The sequence below is a fragment of the Pholcus phalangioides genome, unplaced genomic scaffold, assembly GCF_987345545.1.
Source record: "Pholcus phalangioides strain wild (caught in Gottingen) unplaced genomic scaffold, Ppha-v1.0 ptg000012l_1, whole genome shotgun sequence".
Lineage (NCBI taxonomy): Eukaryota > Metazoa > Arthropoda > Arachnida > Araneae > Pholcidae > Pholcus > Pholcus phalangioides.
Window position 1 is genome coordinate 16062155 of NW_028301605.1, and position 24832 is coordinate 16086986.

Sequence of the window (24832 nt, forward strand, 5' to 3'; positions counted from 1 at the left end):
AGGGCTCACGGGGCTTTTTTTTTTTTAATGCCAGGTCAGGGCTCTCTCTCTCTCTTTCTTTCTCTCTGGGTATCATATCAAGAAGAAACGTTTTGGATGATGACAACAGGCTTGGCCTAGGCCCTTCATACGTCATGTTTAACATCCAAACTACACTCCAATGCGGACCTGTCAAAGATATGAAAGCTCAGAAAGGGCGAAACGTCGGAAGTTTGTTCTAAGTTTTCTTTTTTTTCATTTTTATTCTTGTTCATGTTTGCGTGCACGGGTTCAATTCCTCTTTATATTCGGTGTGCCTGGAATCGTAATGAATTGTGTGTGTGTGTGCCTACCGAAAGGTGCCTACAAGATCGAGAGAGAGAAGCCAATGAATGGGTTGAAGAGCAAAGGGAACGAGCACGTGACCCGCAAATTGATGGAATCGAGTGTCTTGACTGACATACGCACACAACACAAGAGCCGTTGTCGGTGACATCCGAGATGTGCCTAGATTGAGGCCTTCGGGCTCGGCCTCTGTCTATTTATTGGTGGAGGATAGACACCAGGGGGGGGGGGAAAGGATCTGTTTGTTTTTCGGGATTTCCCCCCCCCCCTCTTCTGCTTTTCCTCCCTCTTTGTGGACACTGCAGTGATTGAAATGGACTCTGATATTTATGATGCATGTCTGTCTCATAGGAGACATTTTGTGACTATTCGGACAAGATGTCTATTGAAAAAAAAAAGGAGACTTGCGTATTCTCGGGAATGAGTAGGAGGCTTTCGTAATGCGTCGTCAGGGGCTTGAATATGAGATTGCGTATTATTCTATTGAGTTATGAAATGCATGGGAAACTCTGGAAAGAGAGTCACTTAAACTGGTTATTTTTCGGGTACCCATCAATATCCCGTCAGGTACGCTTACCACCGGGTTGGAAGCCTGCGAAAATATGTCCACTGGGTTGGAGGATCCCCGGCTAAGAAGCCCGGGGCCCCATGAATTCGTTAAGATGGTCCCGGTCTCATCTGAGTAATGCTTGAGTCTCACCTATAGAGTATTCAAGCCTGATCAAATGCGTTATCTGACTGCTGTTCAAGTCTCATCTAAAGAGACCGATATTCACACAACTCTTATCTAAAACATACACTAGAGGATTCGAATCTCATTTAACGAATGATTAATGAATGAGTAATTCTGCCTGAGGTCAAAATCTCAGTCAAAGAGTATCTATCTGACTGAAATAAGGGCTGGAACTAAAGGGAGGGTGGAGGAAACTGACCCGGGCGGCAAAATTTAGAGGGCGTCAGTTTTAGGTAGGAACAAAGAACATTATATAAAATTATCGAATTTTAAAGTTCTGGGGGGTGGCACAATCTTTTTTGCCCCGGGTGGCAAAAATCTTAGTTACGGCCCTGCCGAAAGGTTCAAGTCTCATTCAAAGAGTATTCGACCGAGGGTTCAATTCTCATCCAAAGAGTACCTGAATTGTAAGTTACACGTCTAGAGTCCGAGGTTCAAGTCCTATCCAAATAATATAGTCTGGGATTCGACTCTAATTTGAATAATACCGCCCGGCAAGGGCGGCTCCAGAAAAAAGCCTTACCCTAGCGGGACAAATTTTTGGTGTGTTTTCTGAAGTTGATCACGTTTTGTTTGGTCGACAAAGCTTCTTTTTTTTTGCCTTTTCAACTCTGATTTGGCGTCCCTCCCTCCTAAAGCAGCACCCCGTACGGTCGCATAGGTCACATGGTCCAAGAAGCGCTCCTGACTTCCAGGACTTTCATCGGGAGTATCATCGAAAGAGTATCTGACTGGAGATTTGAGCGTAGGTGGAGATAGACTTGAAATCTGGGGGGCACGATGATCAGTGGGAGGGAGCGGGCAGCATGATGATGATGATGATGATGATGTCAATTCATATATACTCAAATACATTAGATCATACGGCTTTACCCGTATCTCCGCTCATGGATTTGAGTATCATCGGAAGAGTGTCTCACTGGAGATTTGAGTATCATCGAAAGAGTGTCTCACTGGAGATTTGAGTATCATCGAAAGAGTATCTCACTGGAGATTTGATTATCATCGAAAGAGTATCTCACAGGAGATTTGAGTCTCGAAAGAGTATTTCATTGGAGGTATGAGTCTCATCGAAAGAATGTCTAACCAGAGATTTTGAGTCTCATCGAAATAGTATCTGACCGAAGATTTGAATCTCCTAGAAAGAGTATCTGACGGAATATTTGAGTCTCATCGAAAGAGTATCTCTCAGGAGATTTGAGTCTCATCGAAAGAGTATCTCTCAGGAGATTTGAGTCTCGAAAGAGTATTTCATTGGAGGTATGAGTCTCATCGAAAGAATGTCTAACCAGAGATTTTGAGTCTCATCGAAATAGTATCTGACCGAAGATTTGAATCTCGTAGAAAGAGTATCTGACGGAATATTTGAGTCTCATCGAAAGAGTATCTGACGGAATATTTGAGTCTCATCGAAAGAGTATCTGACGGAATATTTGAGTCTCATCGAAAGAGTATCTCACTGGAAATTTGAGTCTCATCGAAAGAGTATCTCACTGGAAATTTTAGTCTCATCCAAAGAGTATCTCACTGTAAATTTGAATCCCTAAAGAGTATCTCACTGTAAATTTGAATCCCTAAAGAGTATCTCACTGTAAATTTGAATCCCTAAAGAGTATTTCATTGGAGATTTGAGTCTCATCGGAAGAGTATCTGACCGGAGATTTAACTTTCAACTGAAGAGTATCTAGCTAGAGAGTATCTATCTCTATTTTGTCTCATTCAAAGAGTATCTGACCAGAGTTCAAATCCATATGAAAAATATACTCTCAAAGTTTGACGCTCGTCTATAATTCTATCTATCTGTTGGAGAATTCGAGTCTAATCTAAGCAATCATCAGTTTTAAGACCTTCGTAAGCTAAAGATTAAAATTCACTGATCGAACCATTAAGCCAATAAAACTTCAAACATACATTTGAAAATTTAAAATGAAAATACACGAACGTATATTCCTGAAATTAAAAAAAAAAAAAAAAGGGAAAAAATATTTAAAAAATAATATTTTTTCCCCCCTTGAGGGAAAAACCATCTTCATAACATGATATCGCTTCAGAAAAGAATGTTCGAAAAAAGAAAAACATGGGCTATCTCAGCTAAATAATCTAGTCCAAATAAGAAGTCCTGGAAAGTATCAGTCGGAACTAATGACAGCTGAATGAAGAAAAATTCTAAATTATTATGGGAAGAGAGAATCTCTTTCCAAAAAAAAAAAGGGGAAATTTTTTTTAGGGAATTTAATAGTAAAAATATTGGAAAGTCCCTAATAAAAAAGGGAATATTTTAATGTCTGAAAACCGAAAAAATAAAAATTTTAAATAATTATAATTTTTTTTTTTCGTCTTCGAATTTCTTTGATTGCGATTTTTTAAAAAAAATATTTCTTTACGTTTTTTCGTTTTCCATGAAATGAGCAGACAGAGAGGGAAAAAATAAATTCCCTAAAGAATACGGTAACACCCACTAAAATTTTTTTCCCCTTTTCCTTCTTCCTCCTTGCTCATTTAAAATTTTCCCTCCTACTTTTTGTGTTTTTTCCCCTTTTATCCAGACGCCTACAGGTTCATTGGCAAGGGAAAGAAAGGGGGAAAAATCATCCAATCCTCTCTCTCTTCTCATTTTCCCCTTTTTCTTATATATTTTATATCTTGGAGCTTTCTGATGAACGACAAGACAAAAAAAAAATCGTTTTTCTCCCCTAAAATAAATTTTTTCCCTCTGTCTTTTCTTCTCCATCGATTCTGAAACTTTTCATTCCTCCCTTTTTTTCCTTTTCCTTTTTTTAGGGAAAAAAACGTTCAGTTATTTTAATTTCTGCTTCTTTGAAATGAATTTCTTCCCATGAATATATTTCTTTTCTTCATTTGCTCAGAGGTTATTTTCCCCTCTTCGATTTCAAAAGGGGGGAAAAATAAGAAGGAGGAAAAAAAGGGGGAAGATCTGCTCATTAATTCCTTGGGAATAATCCTCTTTCTTATTTCCCCGTAGGGACTTTACCTTTTCTGTTTTTCCCTTTTTTTTTGGAAAAAAAATTATTTTCTCTTATACGGCTATAAATAATATTTAAAGAATGGGTTTTGTTGTGTTTTTGAAATATTCTTGATATTTGATTGCTTTTTTTTTTTTTAAAGTCCTGGGTTCGGGTCCCGGGTATGATGTGTGTGGAAATTCGAAGATGGAAAATTTACCGTCGCGCAATTATTCACCGACATGACAATTCAATGCTAGGAAAATTCATTGACTAAGGGACATAGTGAGTGAGTCACTGAGTGAGCAGGTGAGTGAGTAAGTGAGTTACTGATCAAGTGAGTCAGAAAGTTAGTGAGTGAGTAAATGAGCGAGTGAAGTGACCAGGTGAGCAAGTGATCGACTGAGAGAGCAAGTGAGTGTGCTCACCTGCTCACTCACTCACATGGTCATTCACTCAATTGCTTACTTCTCTGCTCACTCATATGGTCATTCACTCAATTGCTTACTTCTCTGCTCACTCATATGGTCATTCACTCAATAGTTTACTTACCTGCTCATTCACTCAATCGTTCACTCACCTGTTTACTCACCTGCTCATTCACTCAATCGTTTACTCACCTGCTCATTCACTCAATCGTTTACTCACCTGCTCATTCACTCATACGATCATTCACTCAATCGTTTACTCACCTGCTCATTCACTCATACGATCATTCACTCAATCGTTTACTCACTTGGTCACTCACTCACTCATACGGTCATTCATTCAATCACTCACTTGGTCACTCACTCACTCATACGGTCATTCATTCAATCACTCACATGGTCACTCACTCACTCATACGGTCATTCATTCAATCACTCACTCGCCTGCTCACTCATCTCATACGGTCAATCACCCAATCACTTTCTCACTCGGTCAATCATACTCACGCTGTTACTCAAATGCTCACTCGATGATTCTGTTATTAAAATGTTCACTCCCTTGCTCACTTTGCTACTTAAACACTTGCTCGCTCGCTCACTCTGTTACTCAAAAATCTCACTCGCTTGCTCACTTGTTCACACATACGGTCATGCACTTACTCTCTAGCTTATTCACTAGCTCACTCACCAACTCACTCGCTCACACATCCACTCACTTGTTAAATGGCTCGGTCACACACTCGCTGATGACGAACTTCTGTCGGTTAACTTTCCCAGCGGTGATTTTATCGTCGGTGAATAACGTGGATGTGGATTTTCCGTAAACCCTGGAAATCTGTCGATCAGATCACTCAAGTGGCCCGCGACATGTTTTCAAACCAACGAAGTGGCCCCGCACTCTCCGAATCCCTCTGAGCACCCTTGTCCTAGACACACCATGGTACTATTGAGTAGATATGGACGCGCGAACAATGGCCCTTCCACTATCGTATTGCAGCTATAATTTCGGGTGCTCGGAGGAGAGGCCCCCCAAATAGCCATTCAACTGCGATGAAGTCTAAACAATAACTTCATCTGGTGACTTGAACTTAATCCAGGCCCCTTCCGAGCTCCGGGCAATCTAAAGTCTTGCGTTTTATGTTTAGGCCTCAATTTTATACCTTGAAATGCAATGATTTGTTAATTTCGTTTTTTTTTTTTGGTATTTTTCCAGGCGTTACGGCACGAAGTGCTCGGGGTGCTCGCAAGGGATATCTCCGACAGACCTCGTGAGGAGAGCCCGAAGCAAGGTGTTCCACCTGAAGTGCTTTACATGCCTGGTATGTCGAAAGCAGCTGTCCACGGGCGAGGAACTCTACGTCCTGGACGAGAACCGATTCGTCTGTAAAGAGGATTACCTCAACAGCCGGCATAGCCAAGGTAATTAATTACCCCCCGCCCCGAATGGGGGGTAATTTAATACCGCTCTTTAATAATGACCATTTATACTGTGTCCTCGAGTAAACAATGACCATTAGGGTGCCATGATCATTGGATTATCTAAAATAATTTCCAAGGCGTAAGCAGGGTCATCTTTTACATAGTGCGGCGGCCACCAAGTTTGTTACAATTGGTGTTGATTGAAATTATTAGATTTTGTCGCGGGGTAATTCCTGACCCCCCCCCCCCGGTCCGTTTGCTAAAAAACGATATGAAAGGTGAGTAAAATTGCCAATTATTGCTAAAATTTTCGATTGCGGGAAAATAAGCAAGTGGGGGGGGGGGGGAAAGAAAGAGAACTTGGGGGGGGGGAATCCCTCTTTATATTGTTATGCTGAAATATGCAAAATAATGCTCCAAAGTATAAAAATATGTCTTAAATTCTGAAGCTCATGAAAAAAATGCCCTCAGTTTACTGAAATATCGTGAAAATAATACCTCAATATTACTGAAAATCATGAAAATGCCCCAAAAATTATTGAAAATCATGAAAATGCCCCAAAAATTACTGAAAATCATGAAAAATGTTTCAAAATTACTACAAATCGTGAGAAAAATGTCCCACCGCGTAAAAATAGCGAAATATACAAAATGCTTAACAAACATGCAAAGTCACATAGAAATCCTAGTTATAATAATGACCAATGTGATTGCACCTTCCGTAAATACCAGACATGATACTATCCCAGGGCATAGGCACCGGAACCTTGGAGATGAGACTATTTCAGACCCCCCCCCCCCCACCTCAAATAAATTGTGTGTGTGGGGGGGAAGGGGTGACCAGTAATTAATGAATATATAATGCAACATTCTCTCTCCTGCCCCTCAAAAACATACAGACTGAAATCCCGCATATACGGGAAGCCTGGCACCTTTCAGCTCCCCCCCCAGTGCTTTCTTCATACCGGCGCCTCTGTCCCAGGGAAGACCAACACATGTCGAGGACATTTCTTAGAAACCTCTCTACTAAGAACATTTTCTTTGTCCCCAATGAAAGCACGGACATGACATTAAAGGGGTTTGTGAATAATTAACAACATCAGTAGGACGAAAGAGGGGGAACCACACAATTGTTTTTGCTCACGTATATTGGGCGAGGGGAAGCCGAGAGCACACACAGTATCTATCATTCAGTGTGTCCCGTTTTTTTTTTTTTTGCTGCATTTTACATGGCGGTTTTTTTTCCCCTTGCCGTATTTGTAACCATAGAGACGTATGTTTAGTGTCAAGTGTGGGTTTTTATTCTTGGGATATACACATACACACCTATTTTTTCCCACCCGCAATCCAACTCAACTCACACGTGGCCTTTTTCCTCTCATCGACCGACCTCTTGTCCCGATGTCCATAAAATGACCTGTAATTTAAGCCCTCGCTGAGCTACCGTTGATTTCACACACACACTCCCCACTTCCATTATTGTTGTTCCCGGATTTTCGTGGGAAATGGGAAAAGCGAAAACAGCCAACGAGACACCGTACTCACAATATGTAAATTACTTATATATATTTTGGAATAGTTAGCACAAACTAATATCGATCAATAATGAGTATATTGAAGGTTCCCCCCCCCCCCCCCATTTACAGACTTGAAATGAGATATTGATGCCTGGAAACTGAAATTTTTAAAGAATATTGGTTTCTGGGAGGTTTCCTTTTTTTGAATGTGATGGGAAATTTCGAATTCAAGTAAAAAACGGATTAGTGATTCGTGATTACCAGTAGCGTATTTGCGAGTTGGGGGGGGGGCGGGCCTAGCGGGCCATAGCTAGGTGGAAAGTTCAGAAAGGTGGAAAATTTGTGGAATGAAGGTGCCATGAAAATTAGTAGAATGGGAGAAGAGCGGCAAAATGTGTATAGCTTACCCTAAATCCGACTTCCAGAAAGTGAATCCCAGAAAGTAAAGGAATAGGTCAGTGAGCGACCAAACGAGTGCCCTAGAGTGTTTGCAAGCATGTGAGTGAACAAGAGTTATCATTCATCCGCAAAAATATTTCTCAAATCAAAAATTTTGAATTTATCCGTAAAAATATTTTTCAAACCAAAAATTTTTGCATTCATCCGCAAAAATATTTTACGAATCAAAAATTTTGCATTTATCCGTAAAAACATTTCTCAAACCAAAAATTTTGCATTCGCCCACAAAAATATTTCTCAAACAAAAAATTTTGCATTCACTCGCAAAAATGTTTCTCAAATCAAAAATTTTCCATTTATCCGCAAAAATATTTCTCAAACCAAAAATGTTTGTATTCATCAGCAAAAATATTTCTCAAATGCATTTCTCATTTGCAAAAACGAACTTAAACTAACGACACAATTTTTTTTATAGTTTAGTTACAAGGCCAAAGTACTGTAGTTGGTTGAAAACTATCCCAAGATGGTCTCTCTGGGCTATCAGTGGTCATGTCTGTCTGTACTTAATTGAAAGTTCTAGAACAGTGTTTCCCAAAGTAGGCAATACCGCCCCCTGGTGGGCGAAGGAATGATCCAGGGGGGCGACAGAAGGTACGGATTTAACATGGGATCCTATGGGTTCACTTGAGTTGGGGACGATGAGGGGTAAAAACTTTCTTAAGAAGGGAGCAATGGAATGAAAAGTTTAGGAAACCATGTTCTAGAAAAGTTCAAGTGTCAGTTCCAGCAAAATCAATATCTATTTTCCCTTAAAAAAAGTGAATTTGAAGTGAGAAAAAGTGAAAAATCAAGATTTCGCGAAATTTTCGCATTTATTCATAAAAAAATTGCAAATTTTGCATTTATATCGCATCTACGAAAACTTCACATCCCTAATAATTACTCATTTTTTTAAAAAAATCTACAAGGCATTTTGCCAAGAACTTTCGTTATTGTATCATTAAGACTAAATATTTTTAAAATTGATATAAATTCCGGAAATTTTTCCGATTCCCTCATTTGTATATGAATCGATAATTTAAATCGATAAAATAACGGGGAAAATTTTTTTTACGTCCAGCTAATCACACTAATGTACCATAATTATCCCTAAAAAATGTTTTTCCCCAGAAGAGTCTATTCTCGAACCGGCAAAATTTAACTGCAATTTTATCCCCCAAAATATCTACAAATTTATGTCAAATACCAAAGTTTAGTGTTTAGGAATAAAATATTTATATTATACATATTTCTTAAAAAAAATTTAATTTATTAATTACTTATTATTATTAATTTTTTAAACCTACAACAATTTTCGTTGTGGTAAAATCATAAGACTAAATATTTTTAAAATTTGATTTAAATTCCGGAAAAATTTTCGGATTCCCCCCCCTCATTTGCATATGAATCGATAATTTAAATCGATAAAATAATATTCCACAGGGAAAAATTATCTTTTTTTACGTCGAGATAATCACACTAATGCATCATAATTATCCCTAAAAAAAAAAAAAATTTCCCCCCTGTTAAAATTACTTCAAAAACCCGTGTTTATTATTGAAAAACCTAAAAATTTATTTTATTTAATTTTTTTTTTCACCTATTAATAGTGATTTGTACCCTCTTTTACCCACTCTATATATTTTCGCTCTCTCTCTTATTTCAATGGCGTTTGTTTGAAGCCTGTGACGCCTGTTGCCACCTATTCGGTAGTAAATACATCTTCATTACGGTCCAAAAAGAGGGGCGGTCGCGGCAGTATCGATGGGTTTTCTGGGCGGTAGCGCGGGCAATAGGGGGGCGCTAGCTCGCTATTAAACTCGAACATCGATGGATGTTGTTGTATGATGTGATGTGTGTTGTGTATAACGCCCCCCCCCCCTCTCTCTCTCAGACTCTGTGAAACTGATTATAGGGTGCGAAAGGGCTCTCGCACTCTCTCTAATATCCAACTCCCTTCCATTATAACCTTTACGAATGAGTTTAGTGAGATGTATGGGCGAAAAGAGGGAGGGGGACGGGGAGGGCGGCGGCGCCCCATGTGCATGCATGCACGCACGCACGCGCTCGCTCGCGCACTTAATAATAGGTTTCCCGACGTAGGATGGAGATGGAGAGCAAAATGAATGAGACGTTTTCTCGGGTTTAGATGGAGATTGTGGTGGTTGGTTGGTGCCAATGGAAAACCCATTGTGTAAGAGAGGATAATGTTAAGATATTATATGGCTTGAAAATGGGGGGGGGGGGGGTGTTGTGCTGTGTTAGAATACATGCATGCATGTATTTTCGAGAACCGATGGTCTCTCTGTCTGCCGACTGCAAAACTCTTAGGAAATGAATGGTTTTGGGTACCGTCTTGACTCCCTTTATCCAATACTCATCCGCTTGTTGCTTCTCGTAGCTACTAACATGCAACAGATGCCAATGGACTTGGTAAAAGAGGGTCCTAAAGAAAAATGGTGGGATTTATTTATTTATTTATTTTGCTCGGTTTTTTTTTTGGAGGTGGGGGGGGGGAAACCAGTGATGAACTGATGTAACCTCGTAGTAGGCTACTTGTACTTAGTAACTCACTGTTTGTTTTATTTAGTTAGAGGTGGTTAATGGCATGTGATCGTCCCTACCAAGGGTTAGATAATATGAGGGGGGAAAATCGTTGTGTCCCGTAAAATGCGGGACATTCTTGTGAACCTAAACTTTTTTTTTTTAGGATCCTCTTATAGAGAGTCCATTGACATCTGTTGCAGGTTAGTAGTTACGAGAAGCAATAAGCGGGTGAGTATTGGGTAAAGAGAGCCAACACGGTACCCAAAAAACCATTCATTTCCAAAGAGTTTTGAAGTCGATAGGCAGAGACCATTGGTTTTCGAAAATACATGCATGTATATATTTTAACAGCACGTTCTAGCGGTGAATTGCATGGCGCTGAATTGCTGATCGGTGAATTTTCCTAGCGGTGAATTGCTGGTCGGTGAGTTTCCCTAGTGGTGAATTGCATGGCCGTGAATTGTCCAGCCGTGCGCTAATCCAGCGTTTTTTAGGCGGGTTTTCTTCGAGCATAGAGAAGAGGGAAGCATGTCACTGTATGACGACTATACGCAGAAGTTCATATCATTTAAATGAGCTTTTTCAATTGACTTCCAGTAATCCGGTTCTCAACTTCGAGGCACCCCGTTGAAAAGGTTTACCACAGAGAGCAACAGGCCTACAACAGTAACGCTTATTAAATCCTCACACTTCACTCAAAAGAAATTATGGCAGATGGCAGCACTATTCATAACAAGCACAGAACAAACTTCACGTTAGGGTCACACAACACGTACACGCACTCATTGATCACCACGGTCATTTTCTGCACACGAGGGATAATTAGACCCGGACCTACAATTTATAGCCGATTTCGAACGGCGGGTTTGTTTTTATTTTATACTCATCGAGAGGTTGGTGCGCTAACCCCTCCTCGATGGGGACTCCCTGAGGTAGCAATTTTTTGCTGCGGTCAAGTCGCCGTTTTTTTAGTTGTATCCCTGTCAGGAAAGTTTTCCGACAAGGACGAACAGGGTATTGAACTCGCGACACCTCTAAACACCGTTTGGTACTTTAGGCAAGTATCTTATCGACCGGGCTACCGCGCCCCACGTACACGCACATTCCGGCATGTACCAATTCGTTGGAAATTCCTTATAGGTATTAGAGTGAGTAGTAGAGTGATCCGGCACACCCTGGTCTATGATGAATTAACGTGAATCCAGATACCATTGTTGCCAGACGGTTTTTCGGGCATTTGCCTTTCTCTGATGAAGTTTTAAAAAAGTAGCCTATATATATTATCATTCAATCCGGTCCCTGTTTGGTATACTATATGCAAAATTTGGCGACGATCGATCTAAAATTGTAGACTTGTATGAAGAACAGACACACAGACAGAAAATTAATTTTATTGGTTTAAAATACTTCAAAAATACATTTAAAAAATAAAGCCGTTTTAAAAGTATTTGGAGCCATTTTAAAAATGATCTATTTTGAAATTTTTAATTACTTCAAAAATATATTTAAAACGGCTTCATTTTTTTTTTGATAACTTGAATAATATTTTTAAAAATCAAAATGACTTCTAAACTTTTTTTTGACAACTTGAGATATTTTTAAAACGGCTCCAAATTGCGTTTTTTAGGCCATTAAATATTTTTTAAAATAACTTCAAACACTTTCTGAAACGCCTCTGAATACTTTTTTTTTTTTTTAAATAGCTCCAAATTTTGTTTTTAAAATGTCTTAAATTGCTTTTTAAAAAAAAGCTCTGAATAATTTTTTAGAAAAAGCTCTGAATAATTTTTAAAAAAAGCTCTGAATAATTTTTTAGAAAAAGCTCTGAATAATTCTTTAGAAAAAGCTCTGAGTAATTTTTAAAAATAGCTCTGAATAATTTTTTAGAAAAAGCTCTGAGTAATTTTTAAAAAAAGCTCTGAATAATTTTTTAGAAAAAGCTCTGAATAATTTTTTAGAAAAAGCTCTGGATAATTTTTTAGAAAAAGCTCAGTAATTTTTTGGAAAAAGCTCAGTAATTTTTTAGAAAAAGCTCTGAATAATTTTTTAGAAAAAGCTCTGAATAATTTTTTAGAAAAAGCTCTGAATAATTTTTTAGAAAAAGCTCTGAGTAATTTTTAAAAAAAGCTCTGAATAATTTTTTAGAAAAAGCTCTGGATAATTTTTTAGAAAAAGCTCAGTAATTTTTTAGAAAAAGCTCAGTAATTTTTTAGAAAAAGCTCTGAATAATTTTTTAGAAAAAGCTCTGAATAATTTTTTAGAAAAAGCTCTGAATAATTTTTTAGAAAAAGCTCTGAATAATTTTTTAGAAAAAGCTCTGAATAATTTTTAAAAAAAGCTCTGAATAATTTTTTAGAAAAAGCTCTGAATAATTCTTTAGAAAAAGCTCTGAGTAATTTTTAAAAATAGCTCTGAATAATTTTTTAGAAAAAGCTCTGAGTAATTTTTAAAAATAGCTCTGAATAATTTTTTAGAAAAAGCTCTGAGTAGTTTTTAAAAAAGCTCTAAATATTTGATTTAAAAATTCTAAATTTTTAAAAAAAGCTCTAAATATTTGATTTAAAAAATTCTAAATTTTAAAAAAAAGTTCGAAGTTATTTTCTAAATAAATCCAAATATTTTTAAAAATTTTTCAATAGTATTTTTAATAATATATAATTTTTAAAATAGTTTTAAATGGTATTTTTATTTTTTTTTAAAAATACCAGTTTTTATATGATTCTTGAAATTATGACGTTTTAAAATATTTTTAAAACAGCTTCAAATACTTCTAAATTGGTTCTAAGTATACTCTTAGCTCCCAAATGATTTTAAAAAAAGGTGCCTTGAAATATATTTTGTTATAACAGCTACAAATTTCCCAAATTGTGACAATTTTTTTTTTCTTTCTGAACATCAGCTAAAATTATCGAAACACCTGCACGTGTTCAAAACACAATAAAGTGAATGTGTTTACAATGGGGGAAGCCACTTGTTAAATCTGAGGACGTTTCGTTAAATACTATATTTCTTTCCTGGACTTAATTTTGAGACATACATGTGGTTTTTTCAAGGCAAAAGCCGTTACTTTTCCTCTCGGATGCATCTGCGTTTATTGCGTCAATTAAAAGCGCTTTGAAATATCGGCCGCGCGGTAAGTGACAAGTTCCCCATAAGTGACAGCTCGCACCTGAAGTCAACACTGTGAGGTGACACTTCCCGAGTGTGTGTGTGTGTAAATTCAAAGCTGCCTCCTGTTGTAATAATACTTACCCACAATTGGCACATTTTGACATATTTTTCAGAGTATTCATTGCTTACGGATCTATTGTGACTATCGGACTTAATGTGATTGGGACCTGCTGTGTACGTTGAGGGAATTGAGTAATAAAGGGCCTTGGGATCCTCTTCTCTCGATTTTGGAACTTATCGTAGACAAGAAAGAGTAGTAGACAACAAAATTCGCTCTTCAGTGTAATTCTCAAGTATAGTAAAGATCAAAGCCAATTTTTATTCGGCTTTGTGCGTGAATTTTGAGTGTTTAAATACAGAAACTTCAACGGTCTCCTCATCCTAGAACCGACTGCTATAGCCGAAATCTTTGGGCCAAGATTTGTCATCAATCCCTTGGTAAATGTATTGTATAAAAAATAATAATGGGATTCGTCCCAAGCACTATGACATATGTTTATATTAAAGCCGGGCGCACATCGGTTAGACACAAGACAAGACAGCTTTAGACAAGCTTAGTCTTTTTTTTCACTTTGACTTGTATGACGCAACGTTTCAATTTGTCTGACTAACCGGTGTGCGTTGCGCCGTACAAAAATCAACGTGAACAACAATGACCAAGATTGTCTAAAGCTGTCTTGTCGTGTCTAACCGGTGGTGTGCCCAGCTTAAGATCAACCCTAGAATTCCTCAATGAGATAATTTTATTGGAATAACGATCAAGACATCGTGAACAGACACAAGCACTATTGGATGCATCATCAGTTGGGCGCACATCAGTTAGAGAGGACAAGACAAAAAGCTTTAGACAAGCCTAGTCATTTTTGTTCACATAGATTTGTGGTTAGTACATAGATCGCTGGTTAGTCCGGCAAATGGAAATGTTGCGTCATGCTAATCAATGTGAACAAAAATGACTAAGCTGTTGTAAAGCTGTCTTGTGTCGTCGTGTCTAACCGGTGTGCGTTGCGCCATACAAAGGAATGTGAAAAAAAAAATGACTAAGCTTGTCTGAAGCTATCTTGTCTAGTCGTGTCTAACCGGTATGCGCCCAGCCTTAGACGTAATAAACATTAAATGGAATCGCATCTTGGCGTCAGAGCATATAAGTGACCCGCCATACATTTCCAGACCACTAAAATGACCCCCGGTACAGTTCCACATCGCTAAACTGACCCCGCGAAACATTTTCAATCCAACGAAGTGGCCCGCACTCCCATAGGCTCCCTAAAATGTTGGGCACGTTTGTTATATCCGATGTCGTTGCGTTTTTTTATCGACGATATATTAAATAAGGAGCATCCATCAACCAACCACAGCTTGGACACCAGTTATTGACGTCATAACCGAGGTGCCGTTATAACCGAATTCCACTGGTATATATACGCCATTTATTTATATTATTCTATCGTACCTATCGGAATAAAAAAAAATACAGTCCCCGATCAAAAGCTTTTGGTCATCGTCCAGTCACGTAAGCGGGAATCAAAGACGAAACCTGTAATTTGCATGGACCACTAAAACATCGCTTGTTCGGTAGTAGCGGTGCTGAAAACACTGCCATAAATAGAAGAAAAAATAGAAATGATTATTATTATTATTGAGAACTTACTGAACACAAGTTTTTTTGTGAGTGAAACCAACCATTTTTATTTTTTCATAATAATAATAATAGTATTATTATTATTATTATCCGGACAAGAAGTTCCGAGAGGTGAATACTACCGACAGAAGTTATGGCCCTCTAACAACAACAAATACATGTGGTAAACATGGCGTCTAAAAACTCTACTGGTTTTCTCCACTGGCATGTAAAAGGGGTTGTTTCTTAGAGAGGTCAATGTCTACTTGAAATTATACGCATGTTGGATTATAACTATACGGGTAAACATGGCAGAGCTCCTCGATCTTTTATAATAGTTGTAGTATAATAGTTATTATTAGTATTAGTATAATTATTAGTATAATAGTTATTGCGATTTTTAGGGTTTTTGGTATACCGCGTGATGGGCTATATCAGGTTTTTTTTTCAAATTCATCAAGTTAGGTGATTGACCATATTTTATTGAAATCCAAACGGGACATCAAACCCATCGGATTCAACAATGGTTAGATCAATGTCCCGTTTTGAATTTGAATAAAATATGGCCAATCATGTTGTCCTTACTGGTCTCCCGAATCTAATTGCCCGTAATTATGTAAAATCATAAAATCATGAAAAGATAAAGCTCGCCGAGAGACTTGAGACTAAACACGTGGCGTACAACCAAATGAAGTAGCCTACGGCTAACGTGGTAGTTGGTCGTGTTATGCATTGTATCTGCACCGCGGGCAGCTTCAGTGCTCTGGAAATGTGTCGGTCGTGGGTCACCTAAGTGGTTTGGAAATGTGTTGCGGCCCACTTAAGTCATATGTAAATGTACAGTGGGCCGCGTGTAAACTGGAACTGTGCCGCGGGTAACTTGAGTGATGTGGAATTGCACCGCAGGTCGCTTAAATGCTCTGCAACTGTGTCACGGGTCACTCAATGTGTCGCAGGACACTAAAGCGACCTGTAAATGTGCCACTTAGTTCATTTCTACAAGATTAAGTTTCAGATCGCGGGCCACGGGTCGATCATATATGCTCTAGTATCTAGGAGGTAATTGTCCACCTCCACATAAGACCGCGAAAATATCAGACACACAAGCATCGAGCACTTTTGTGTGAGCCCACAAGTGAAAGACGACGCCTGATGTAGGTCTAACGTACTGGATGACCAGCGGTCAACAACAAGCAAAAAGAAAGACATATAACTGTGAAGAACTGCATGGTATAACCACGTCTTGGTATAAATATTATCTCTTATACCGCATGAAGAGAAAGAGAGTTTTCTCCATCTCGGGGAGAGATGAGAGATGGAGAGTGGGTCAGGTAACGTTTTCTAGGAATCGTCAAATTCTCATTAGTACGGAATATGCAAAGGTAAACGAAATAGTGTGCCGCGGCTCACCGTTCTGGAGTCACTACTACAAAAAAAAAAAGTTAAGGGGACCTCAGTCTAAATCAGTTTCCCAAAATTTTTTGTCCCATCGCCCCCCAACGCAATCTAACCCATAGGATTCTATGTTATACCCGTAGTTTCTACCGGCCCTCCTGGAACATTCCATCGCCCCCAAGGGGGCGTTAACGCCCACGTTGGGAATCACTGGTCTGAATCGTGAATTCTTCTGGTTCGACTTGGAAGATTATCCGCAATAAGGGCAATACAAACAGGATTGGATCTGCTCATAGTGGAGATTTCTCCACTATTTTATTCTGAGTTTTCAACATTTTTTTCTATCCCGAGCACCGTTTATGACCAGCATCATCATAAGAGCACCTGCGTGGTAAAAATCTTGACATATTGTCAAATTCCTTGATATCTTAGGCTGAAAAAAAAGCCGTCTATCTCTCTGCTGTCCTACCAGGGAAGGAGGGAGGGGGTGTATTTCCAGAAGTTAAGAGAAGCTACTAATGCCTCTACTTCAGCGCCTCAGACCAGTCTGCTTGAAATAAGGAAGGCGGGGTCGTGTTTCCAGCGGTGTAGATATTACGGCCGAGTGGCGTGGTGGTAAGATGCTCGTCCACCACCGTGAAAGCTGCTGTCACGGTCCCAGGTTTAAAACCGAGGGAGAATATAGATGATATATTTTCCCCTAAACGACCTTGAGGCGACCACCGATAGACATAGCGCCTTCACTTCCAACCCATCTCATTGATGGCAGTAAATTGCAATATAGCGATATGGCCAGAGTTGGTGTTTGGTGAAGAAGTGGTGTAGATATCGTAAAGGTTTTGTATTCCGGAAGGGACAGAGCCCGGGCCTTGTCTGGTCTGACAGTGGTGTATATGGTAGCAAGCTTGCCCGGTATGGGTTCGAGTCCCGGCGGTGGAAAATGACTATTCTTTCCGAGTGTTCACCTCCAGCGTAATATACCCACAAAAAATATAATGTTCCTTCAAATCTAGACATGCTTAAACTAACACCAGCTTTATGAGGGTCCTCATATGGGATGAAAGATGGTTTATTAATTAGGATAAGACCAGACACAAGCATTAAGCACCCTCGGGTGATTCAGTGAGCCCTTATCTAGGTCCCACCGTACTGGATGACCACCGGTCAACAACGCTTACGCAAGCCAAAAAAATTACATATAACTGTGAGGAAATGCATTCTATCACGATGTTCTAGTATAAACATTATCTCTCATAGCACATGAGGGAAGAGAGAGAGATGGAGAGTGGTCAGGTAACGTTTTTTCTAGGAATCGTGAAATTCTCATTACTACGGAATATGCAAATTCCAAACAGGTAAAGGAAAAGAAAAAAAACAACAACAAATAAATAAAATATTAGGAAGAGAGAAAAACTACCTATCTATTTCATCAGTTCGAGAGAGAGAGAGAGTCCAGTTGAATATCGATTTATTTATTTTTTTTGATGGAATTTATCCCTTGGAGCAAAAAAATAAATAAATAAATAAAATAAAATCGAGGAAAGAAAAGTAATTTGCATTCGGGAATAAGATTTTTTTTTCTTCTTAATTAAAGAAAATGGCGGAAAAGATAAGAAAAATGCAAACCATTGGAATGAGATACTGAATAATAATAATAATAATAGAAAAAATGAAATAAATTTGTATATTGGAGATATTTCGTGGTTTTTTTTTCTTTTCGGGACACGCATTGGCGATATTATCATCCAGACTTATATAATGTAAGTCTTGTGGAAATGATTGATGTTGGCGAGATGTGTGGCTGATGTTATTGGACGGAAAGTCGTCCGGGGGGGGGGGGGGTCACCTATAAGAGAGAAAACATGCTCTACTATGCATATGTACACACGAGGAATGAAATCTCTGGAATGCGGAATAGATAAACATTGGAATTTTATTTATTTATTTTTTTTTTTATAGTTTAAATTTACAGATATATATCTGGTTAGTGTGCGCGTGTACGGTATAAGTGGGATTTTAAAGCCCCGTTATATCGGTTACTTCACGGAAATCGCGATTAAGGAATTTATGATATAGGAAGTATCTTGTGTGGTAATAACGCTTGTCCTATCTCGAGGCTGTGTTGACGAATTCCTGTAATCCGAACACACTGTTTATCCGGAAAGTTTAGAAATGGTGTATCAAAGACGGGAATATGGGAGAAAGGGCTCCAAAATTCGTTGGACATGCCATCTTGGGCATCACGAGACACTGCGGCTCCGTAGAATCTCCTCAAAATTGATGTTAATTAACGTTTAAATGTTATCGTGGACATGGCCCGCCATATCCTGCAGCAGGGCCCCTAGGCTGAGATCTTTAGCGGGCCTCCAGACAGACTTTTCACGGGGTCCTCTCTATAGTGCGAAAAAGCGAAAAAATTGCAAGAATCATCCCGGGCTGGAGCCTCGTCAGCCTACCCTTCTGGAGTTAATGATCATTGAGTCTCCAACGAACTAAGGGACCTTGGGGCGTGGATGGTTTTGCTTCAACCATTGCCCTGTCCTCTCAACCACCTAACATGGGTGCTTTTCCACTTTATTTTCAACCGCATCCTCCCCCCCCCCTCCCGCAGTTTTTATTAAGTTAATACGTAGTAATTAAGTAAATACTTCTTCACAATTTGATAAGTGTAAAGGGTCTGGCTCTTGAATAAGGGTGTGGGGGGGGGGTGACTAAATAAGACGGGGAGCCACGAGAAGAAAACATGGTCCAAAGGGGGGACCATGGGCTGAAAAAGGTTGAGAAACATTGCTCTATAGAATTAGGAAAAAGAATTCTCATTGACCACTAGAGAGGTTCCTCCTGAACTGGCTCCAAACTACCTCTTTTGACTTTTGAAAAATGTGCAGGAGCATTATCTGTGCTGTTGGGACAAAAACTGTCTAAAAAGTTATGAGAGGTGCCTGACTACATTTCCAAAATATGGCTCTGTCATCGCATAGATCAGTAATATTTGAAACCATCGAGCCCATCTGAATTGCTTCTCGTCAAAGAAAACATTTTCATTCCACTTGGCACCGAAAGATACAGGCTGTTTGGCCAATTCACATCGCTTTTCTCCGTGCTGTTTCATAAGTAGGAGGTTTGCATTTCGGTTTTACATACCAGACATTGGATTTTTTTTGTTATCACATTAGGCGCAATTCGACGGGTTCAAGGAAAGTTGCATTTCTTCTGAATTACATAGATTTTTCTTCCCGTAAAAATTGTGAATAATCGTCTCTTTTTTTGTTTTTTTCACGAATAGTAAGGGGCCATTCAAGTATTACTTAAGTAGATTTTCAGTCATTTTTGACCCCCTCCCCCCGTTGTCAGCAAAAATCAGCAATACACTGACCCCCTCCCTCCCCCCTCCCCTGTCAGCAAAATTTCGTCAGCAGCTTAGGATATTTCATTTCATTCAAAAAGGGGTGGTTGATCACGTAAGTAACCTCCAAATTCCCCCCCCCCCCTGTCATCAAAAGTCAGGAAATCCGAAACCCCTCCTCCGCCACTGACGTAATACTTGAATGATCCCTAAGAGAAAATAAAGCCTTTTTGTGCAATCTTTTAGTACATAGTTCTCAGGCCCCATTCATGAAATTGTAACCAACAGTCTCCAACGTTTTAATTCTTTTCGAAATTTGCATGAATTTGGCATCGCAGTTTCTCTGGAGAGCAAGTATTTTGCCTTTTCGATGTCCAATAAATAATGTTGTCTTTGGCTATCTCCACACTTTTTCAAGAAAAAATCTGATTCCCACATAGCGCATGGCCGATCAGAAACAGTCTCCGCTATTACAAAAACAATAGAAAAAAAATTAATATTTCTCTCCGCGACGTCAGAGAACACACGCGTGTCTTTATGCTTTTTTTTTTCCGGGAAATATATATTTTTAACAAGAAAGTGGACGTAAGAATGCTAAAAATCGAGCCAAACCCCTCTTTCTCGCAGCAACTTTCAATTCCCGATGTCATGCAGGTTTATCGATCGCACATGGTGTTGACGTAAATAAACATTTCCACAATACATTTTTTTTCCTTAACGTTTGAAAATTCGTAAAAAAATAAGTATCCGAGATATGAACAAAATTGAAATTACATAGTAGAGTATATACAATCGACAATACACGTGCTAAATTTGAAATAAATCAGTGGTAAAATAATATTTTTAATGATTTTTTTTTCACTAGATCATAGTTTCTGAGGAGATTTCTGATCACGTTAAAAGTCTACGATACTCCCTTGAAAAAACAGGTTTATTTTCCAGCCAAAAAACAAAAAAAAAAGGCTTCATTCATACATATTTCATACATTTATTTATTTTGTATAGCATTTATATATAAGCAATAAATAAACTAGAAACAACGTAAAATATATAAAAAAAAAGTTACGAGAGGGCGAAGGTGTTTTTCCCTATCCTTAATAATAAATATATATATATTTTTTTATGAATGGCCCTCCCGCTGTAACAACGTTGCGAGCCCGTTGACAGAGAAGGACGTTTTCCTGCCAGACATTTCGTGACCTTTGTACATACACATACTATACGTATGTGTGTGAAAAATATAGGTAAAAAATATATGTATTAAATGTGTGTGTGTGTGTGTGTGTGTGGAGGGAGTTCCTATGTATTTTCTTTTTTTAGATTTTTTTTTATAATATTTTATTTTTGCACGTACGCGTGCGCACGAGGGAGGTCGGCAAAAAAAAAATAAAAACGTTATATCGGGTGCTCGCGCGACTCCTCCTCGATACCCAGCACTGTAATACACTACATACAGTATATGAGTCACGCTGAGTCGCGTGACAGCCTCACATCACGGGAACCTGACCAGGTGGCTACATTCGAAACACGCTTGTTGTATGTATGCACGGCACACACACACATATACGTACTCTCGACCCAATGAATACATTTCATACTATACCGAAACCGTCAGTTAACCGGCCAAAAAACCACAGGGGAGTCGGAATGCCTGACCTATGACCCTCCTACTCTCTCCTCTTAGAACTGGGCGGTGATTGCGCTGCTGTCCGTCCCGTCCGTCCGTCCATCTATTTGCGGCTTGTTGAAACCAGAAACAAGACGAATTGTTGTAGATGTAACTTATATTATGTGGAAAAAAAAAAGTAACTTTTTATAACGTGAAAGGATAACTTTTTATTACTGAAGATGGAGGCGTTTCTCGATATTTTCGGACTTTGCGCATTTTTGTTTGCCCAGTTGATAACATGACGTGCAAATTCTTGCATTATGGCAGAAATGCATAACCTCCGGCCCGCGGGACAAATGCGGTCCCGCCATGTGGTTCCATCCGTCCCGCGAAAGGTGTTCAGGTTGAAAAGTTCGGTATACACACAACACGATAAATGCCTATGCTGACTATGTTTTCTTCATAAAAACAACAAAATAATTGAGATCCATGCAGGATATCACAAATTATCGCCAATTACTGCATCTGTAAAATGCAAGTAAAGTTGCAATTGCAGCTGAAGAAAACTGCAAAGGTTCGCGAAGTTGCCATCTGTCGCTAAAATTGCTGGAAAATCGCCAGTGGAGCGAAATAAAGGGCTACTGAAAGTCGGAATGGGTAAAAATATAATTCACCAAAAAAAAGTATATGTTAGATGAATATATTTATAATTAATCATGAAGTCATAATTATCCTAATCTAATTTCTCATGAAAGTAATTTTAATTCCTGTGTTCAAAAATTCAAGTAGGCCTTGAAAAAAAAAGGGGAAAAACGGAACATTTTATAGGAATGTATCCCATAAAATATGGAACGGGGCATATGGTCATAGGAAACATACTGGACCCCCCCGCCCCTCCGTGTGAAGTGCCACAGTCACGGATAAATGATCGTAAACAAGAAGAAACTGAAATCCCAAAAAATCATGGGAGACTACTATATCCGGACGATTTTAGATAACAATGACCACCCAAACCCATAGCCATATAAAAATGGATGATAATCATGATAAATGACAATGGATAACCAAAACAATGGTAGGCGGTGATAAATATAACCATGAAAATCGGAAATACATAACCAAATCTGATAAGCTGCAATGGATAAAAGCAAGAGAATGTTACTAGCGATAAACACCCAAAATGTATGCAATGTATAAACAAAACAACAGTAAGCAACAATGGATAAACAAAACAACAGTAAGCGGCAATGTATAAACAAAACAACAGTAAGCGGCAATGTATAAACAAAATAACAGTAAGCAACAATGGATAAACAAAACAACAGTAAACAACAATGGATAAACATAACAACAGTAAGCAACAATGGATAAACAAAACAACAGTAAGCAACAATGGATAAAACAAACACTATTAAGTAGCGATAAATACCCATGACAAGTGGCAATAGATAACCAAAACCGTGATAAGTAGCATTAGATAACCGAAACCGTGATAAGTAGCAATAGATAAACAAAACAATAGTAAGTGGCAATGGATAACAAAGACCCCCCCCCCCCCGACAAGCACCAATAGAACCATGATAAGCGGCAATAGATAGCCAAATCATGACAAACGGCAATGGATGACCAAAATGATGATATGATATCCAAACTAGCTGCCGGACAAGGGCGCCAAGGATATCGTTCGGACACGGGTGCTAAAAGTTTAAGAACCACTGCCTTCAATCTATTAATGGAGTGGTTACACGAGCTTTAAGGCGAGCTTCCTTAAAAATCTAAATCGGCCTGGAATGCCTGGCTTGGTTGCATACAACGGCACGCGTCTAAATTAGCACTATTTGCTTATCTCTATTATAACTAACGTGGCAGCCAACAACTTAACGTTCAAATTTGATAATATACGCAAAATGCATGCAATCATCGAGTTGATCGATTGCTATTTCATGAGCTTGTACATATGTACTATAGGCATTATTCATAACTGCCATTGACAAGTAGGGGAAGAGAGATTCGGGAAAAATGAAAAATTAGGGATTCGAGGTAAAAAAAAAGAACGGGAGGGGGCCATAGAGAGGAATCCTCCCACATGTACACATGGACACTTTGTCACTCGCAGATGCCTCGTCCTCGTACCATCAAGCCACGCGTAAGGAGTCTCCTATACAGTTTGGTGTGTGTGGAAACACTCGAAAAAAAAATCAGAAGGGGGCGTCAAGTACATGTTGGACACGTTGTTGAGTTCCGTAGTCCCAATCCACCAGCTGCTATCGTCATCACGAGGATGGAGATCCACGAGCACAGTACGGCGGCAGCAGCAGTATTTATTATTAGTTTTGTCCTGGATACGATTGGGAACGGATAATGAAATCACGCGTCTCTATCGGGCAAATATTTATCCCCCAGAATCAAAGAGGTGCTGGAAAAAAACGCTATTTCCAAAGAATCGAGAGGGTGCTCGTCGTCGTTGTCGAGTGGATGTCCATTCTCCTGAGTTTGTGTGGACAGAAGTCCCGGAAGAGTGGATAAAAGAATAACTTTGTATGGTGTGATTCCTCATGGTGAATTTCCATGGGGGAAAGACAAACAGAGAAAGAGATTCGATGTGGAAAAGTATTGATCTCACAACTGGACTCGGAATTGTTCAACAATGGCTACGAATTGTAATAATTTCTTGTCCGTTAGTTATTTGTCCATGAACTGTCGAGAATCTATTATATTTTAGGGCTGAAGGTGAAATAACGCAGCTATGAATAGCTAAGCAGTGATTAGCGACAGTGACTATCCAAACAATTATAGATAGCAAAGGATAGCAGAATAACTTTTTTCTCGTGTAATGATAAGCTACATTTTTTTTTATCTTGAACAATCACATTTTATTTCAAACAATGATAAGCAGCAATGAATGCGTAACCAATAAGTGCAGAAAGTGGCAATAATAACTACACAGTGAAAAGCATCGATGAGTACCTAAACAACGATGAACGGGAATGGATATCCAAACAATTATTGGTATCAATGGATATAGGCCTATACCCAAACAATTATTAGTAACAATGGATACCAAAACGATTATATGCAACCTTTTTTTCCCAAAACAATGATAAACATCTTTTCTCTAACAATGATGAGCAACAATGAATATCTAAACAATAAGCGAAATAACGCAGCAATAAATAACAAAGCGGTGATAAGCGACAGTAAATACCTAAACCACGATGTGAGCGAGTGGATATCCAAACAATTATAAAGAACAATGAATACCAGAATGATTTTCGCAACATTTTTTCTCGAACAATGATAAGCAACAATTTTTTTCTCGAA

At 38.7% G+C, this 24832-nt stretch overlaps 1 protein-coding gene across 2 annotated transcripts in view; it reads left to right on the forward strand.

Annotated features, from left to right (window-relative positions):
- The window catches only part of LOC149079662 (LIM/homeobox protein Lhx5-like), a 240657-nt gene that overhangs the window by 52704 nt on the left and 163121 nt on the right, over positions 1 to 24832 (forward strand). For both annotated transcript variants that reach the window (XM_089240271.1, XM_089240270.1), the window contains exon 2: positions 5662 to 5867. In XM_089240271.1, coding sequence (XP_089096397.1) covers positions 5662 to 5867 — 206 coding nt within the window. The remainder of the gene's footprint in view (positions 1 to 5661; positions 5868 to 24832) is intronic.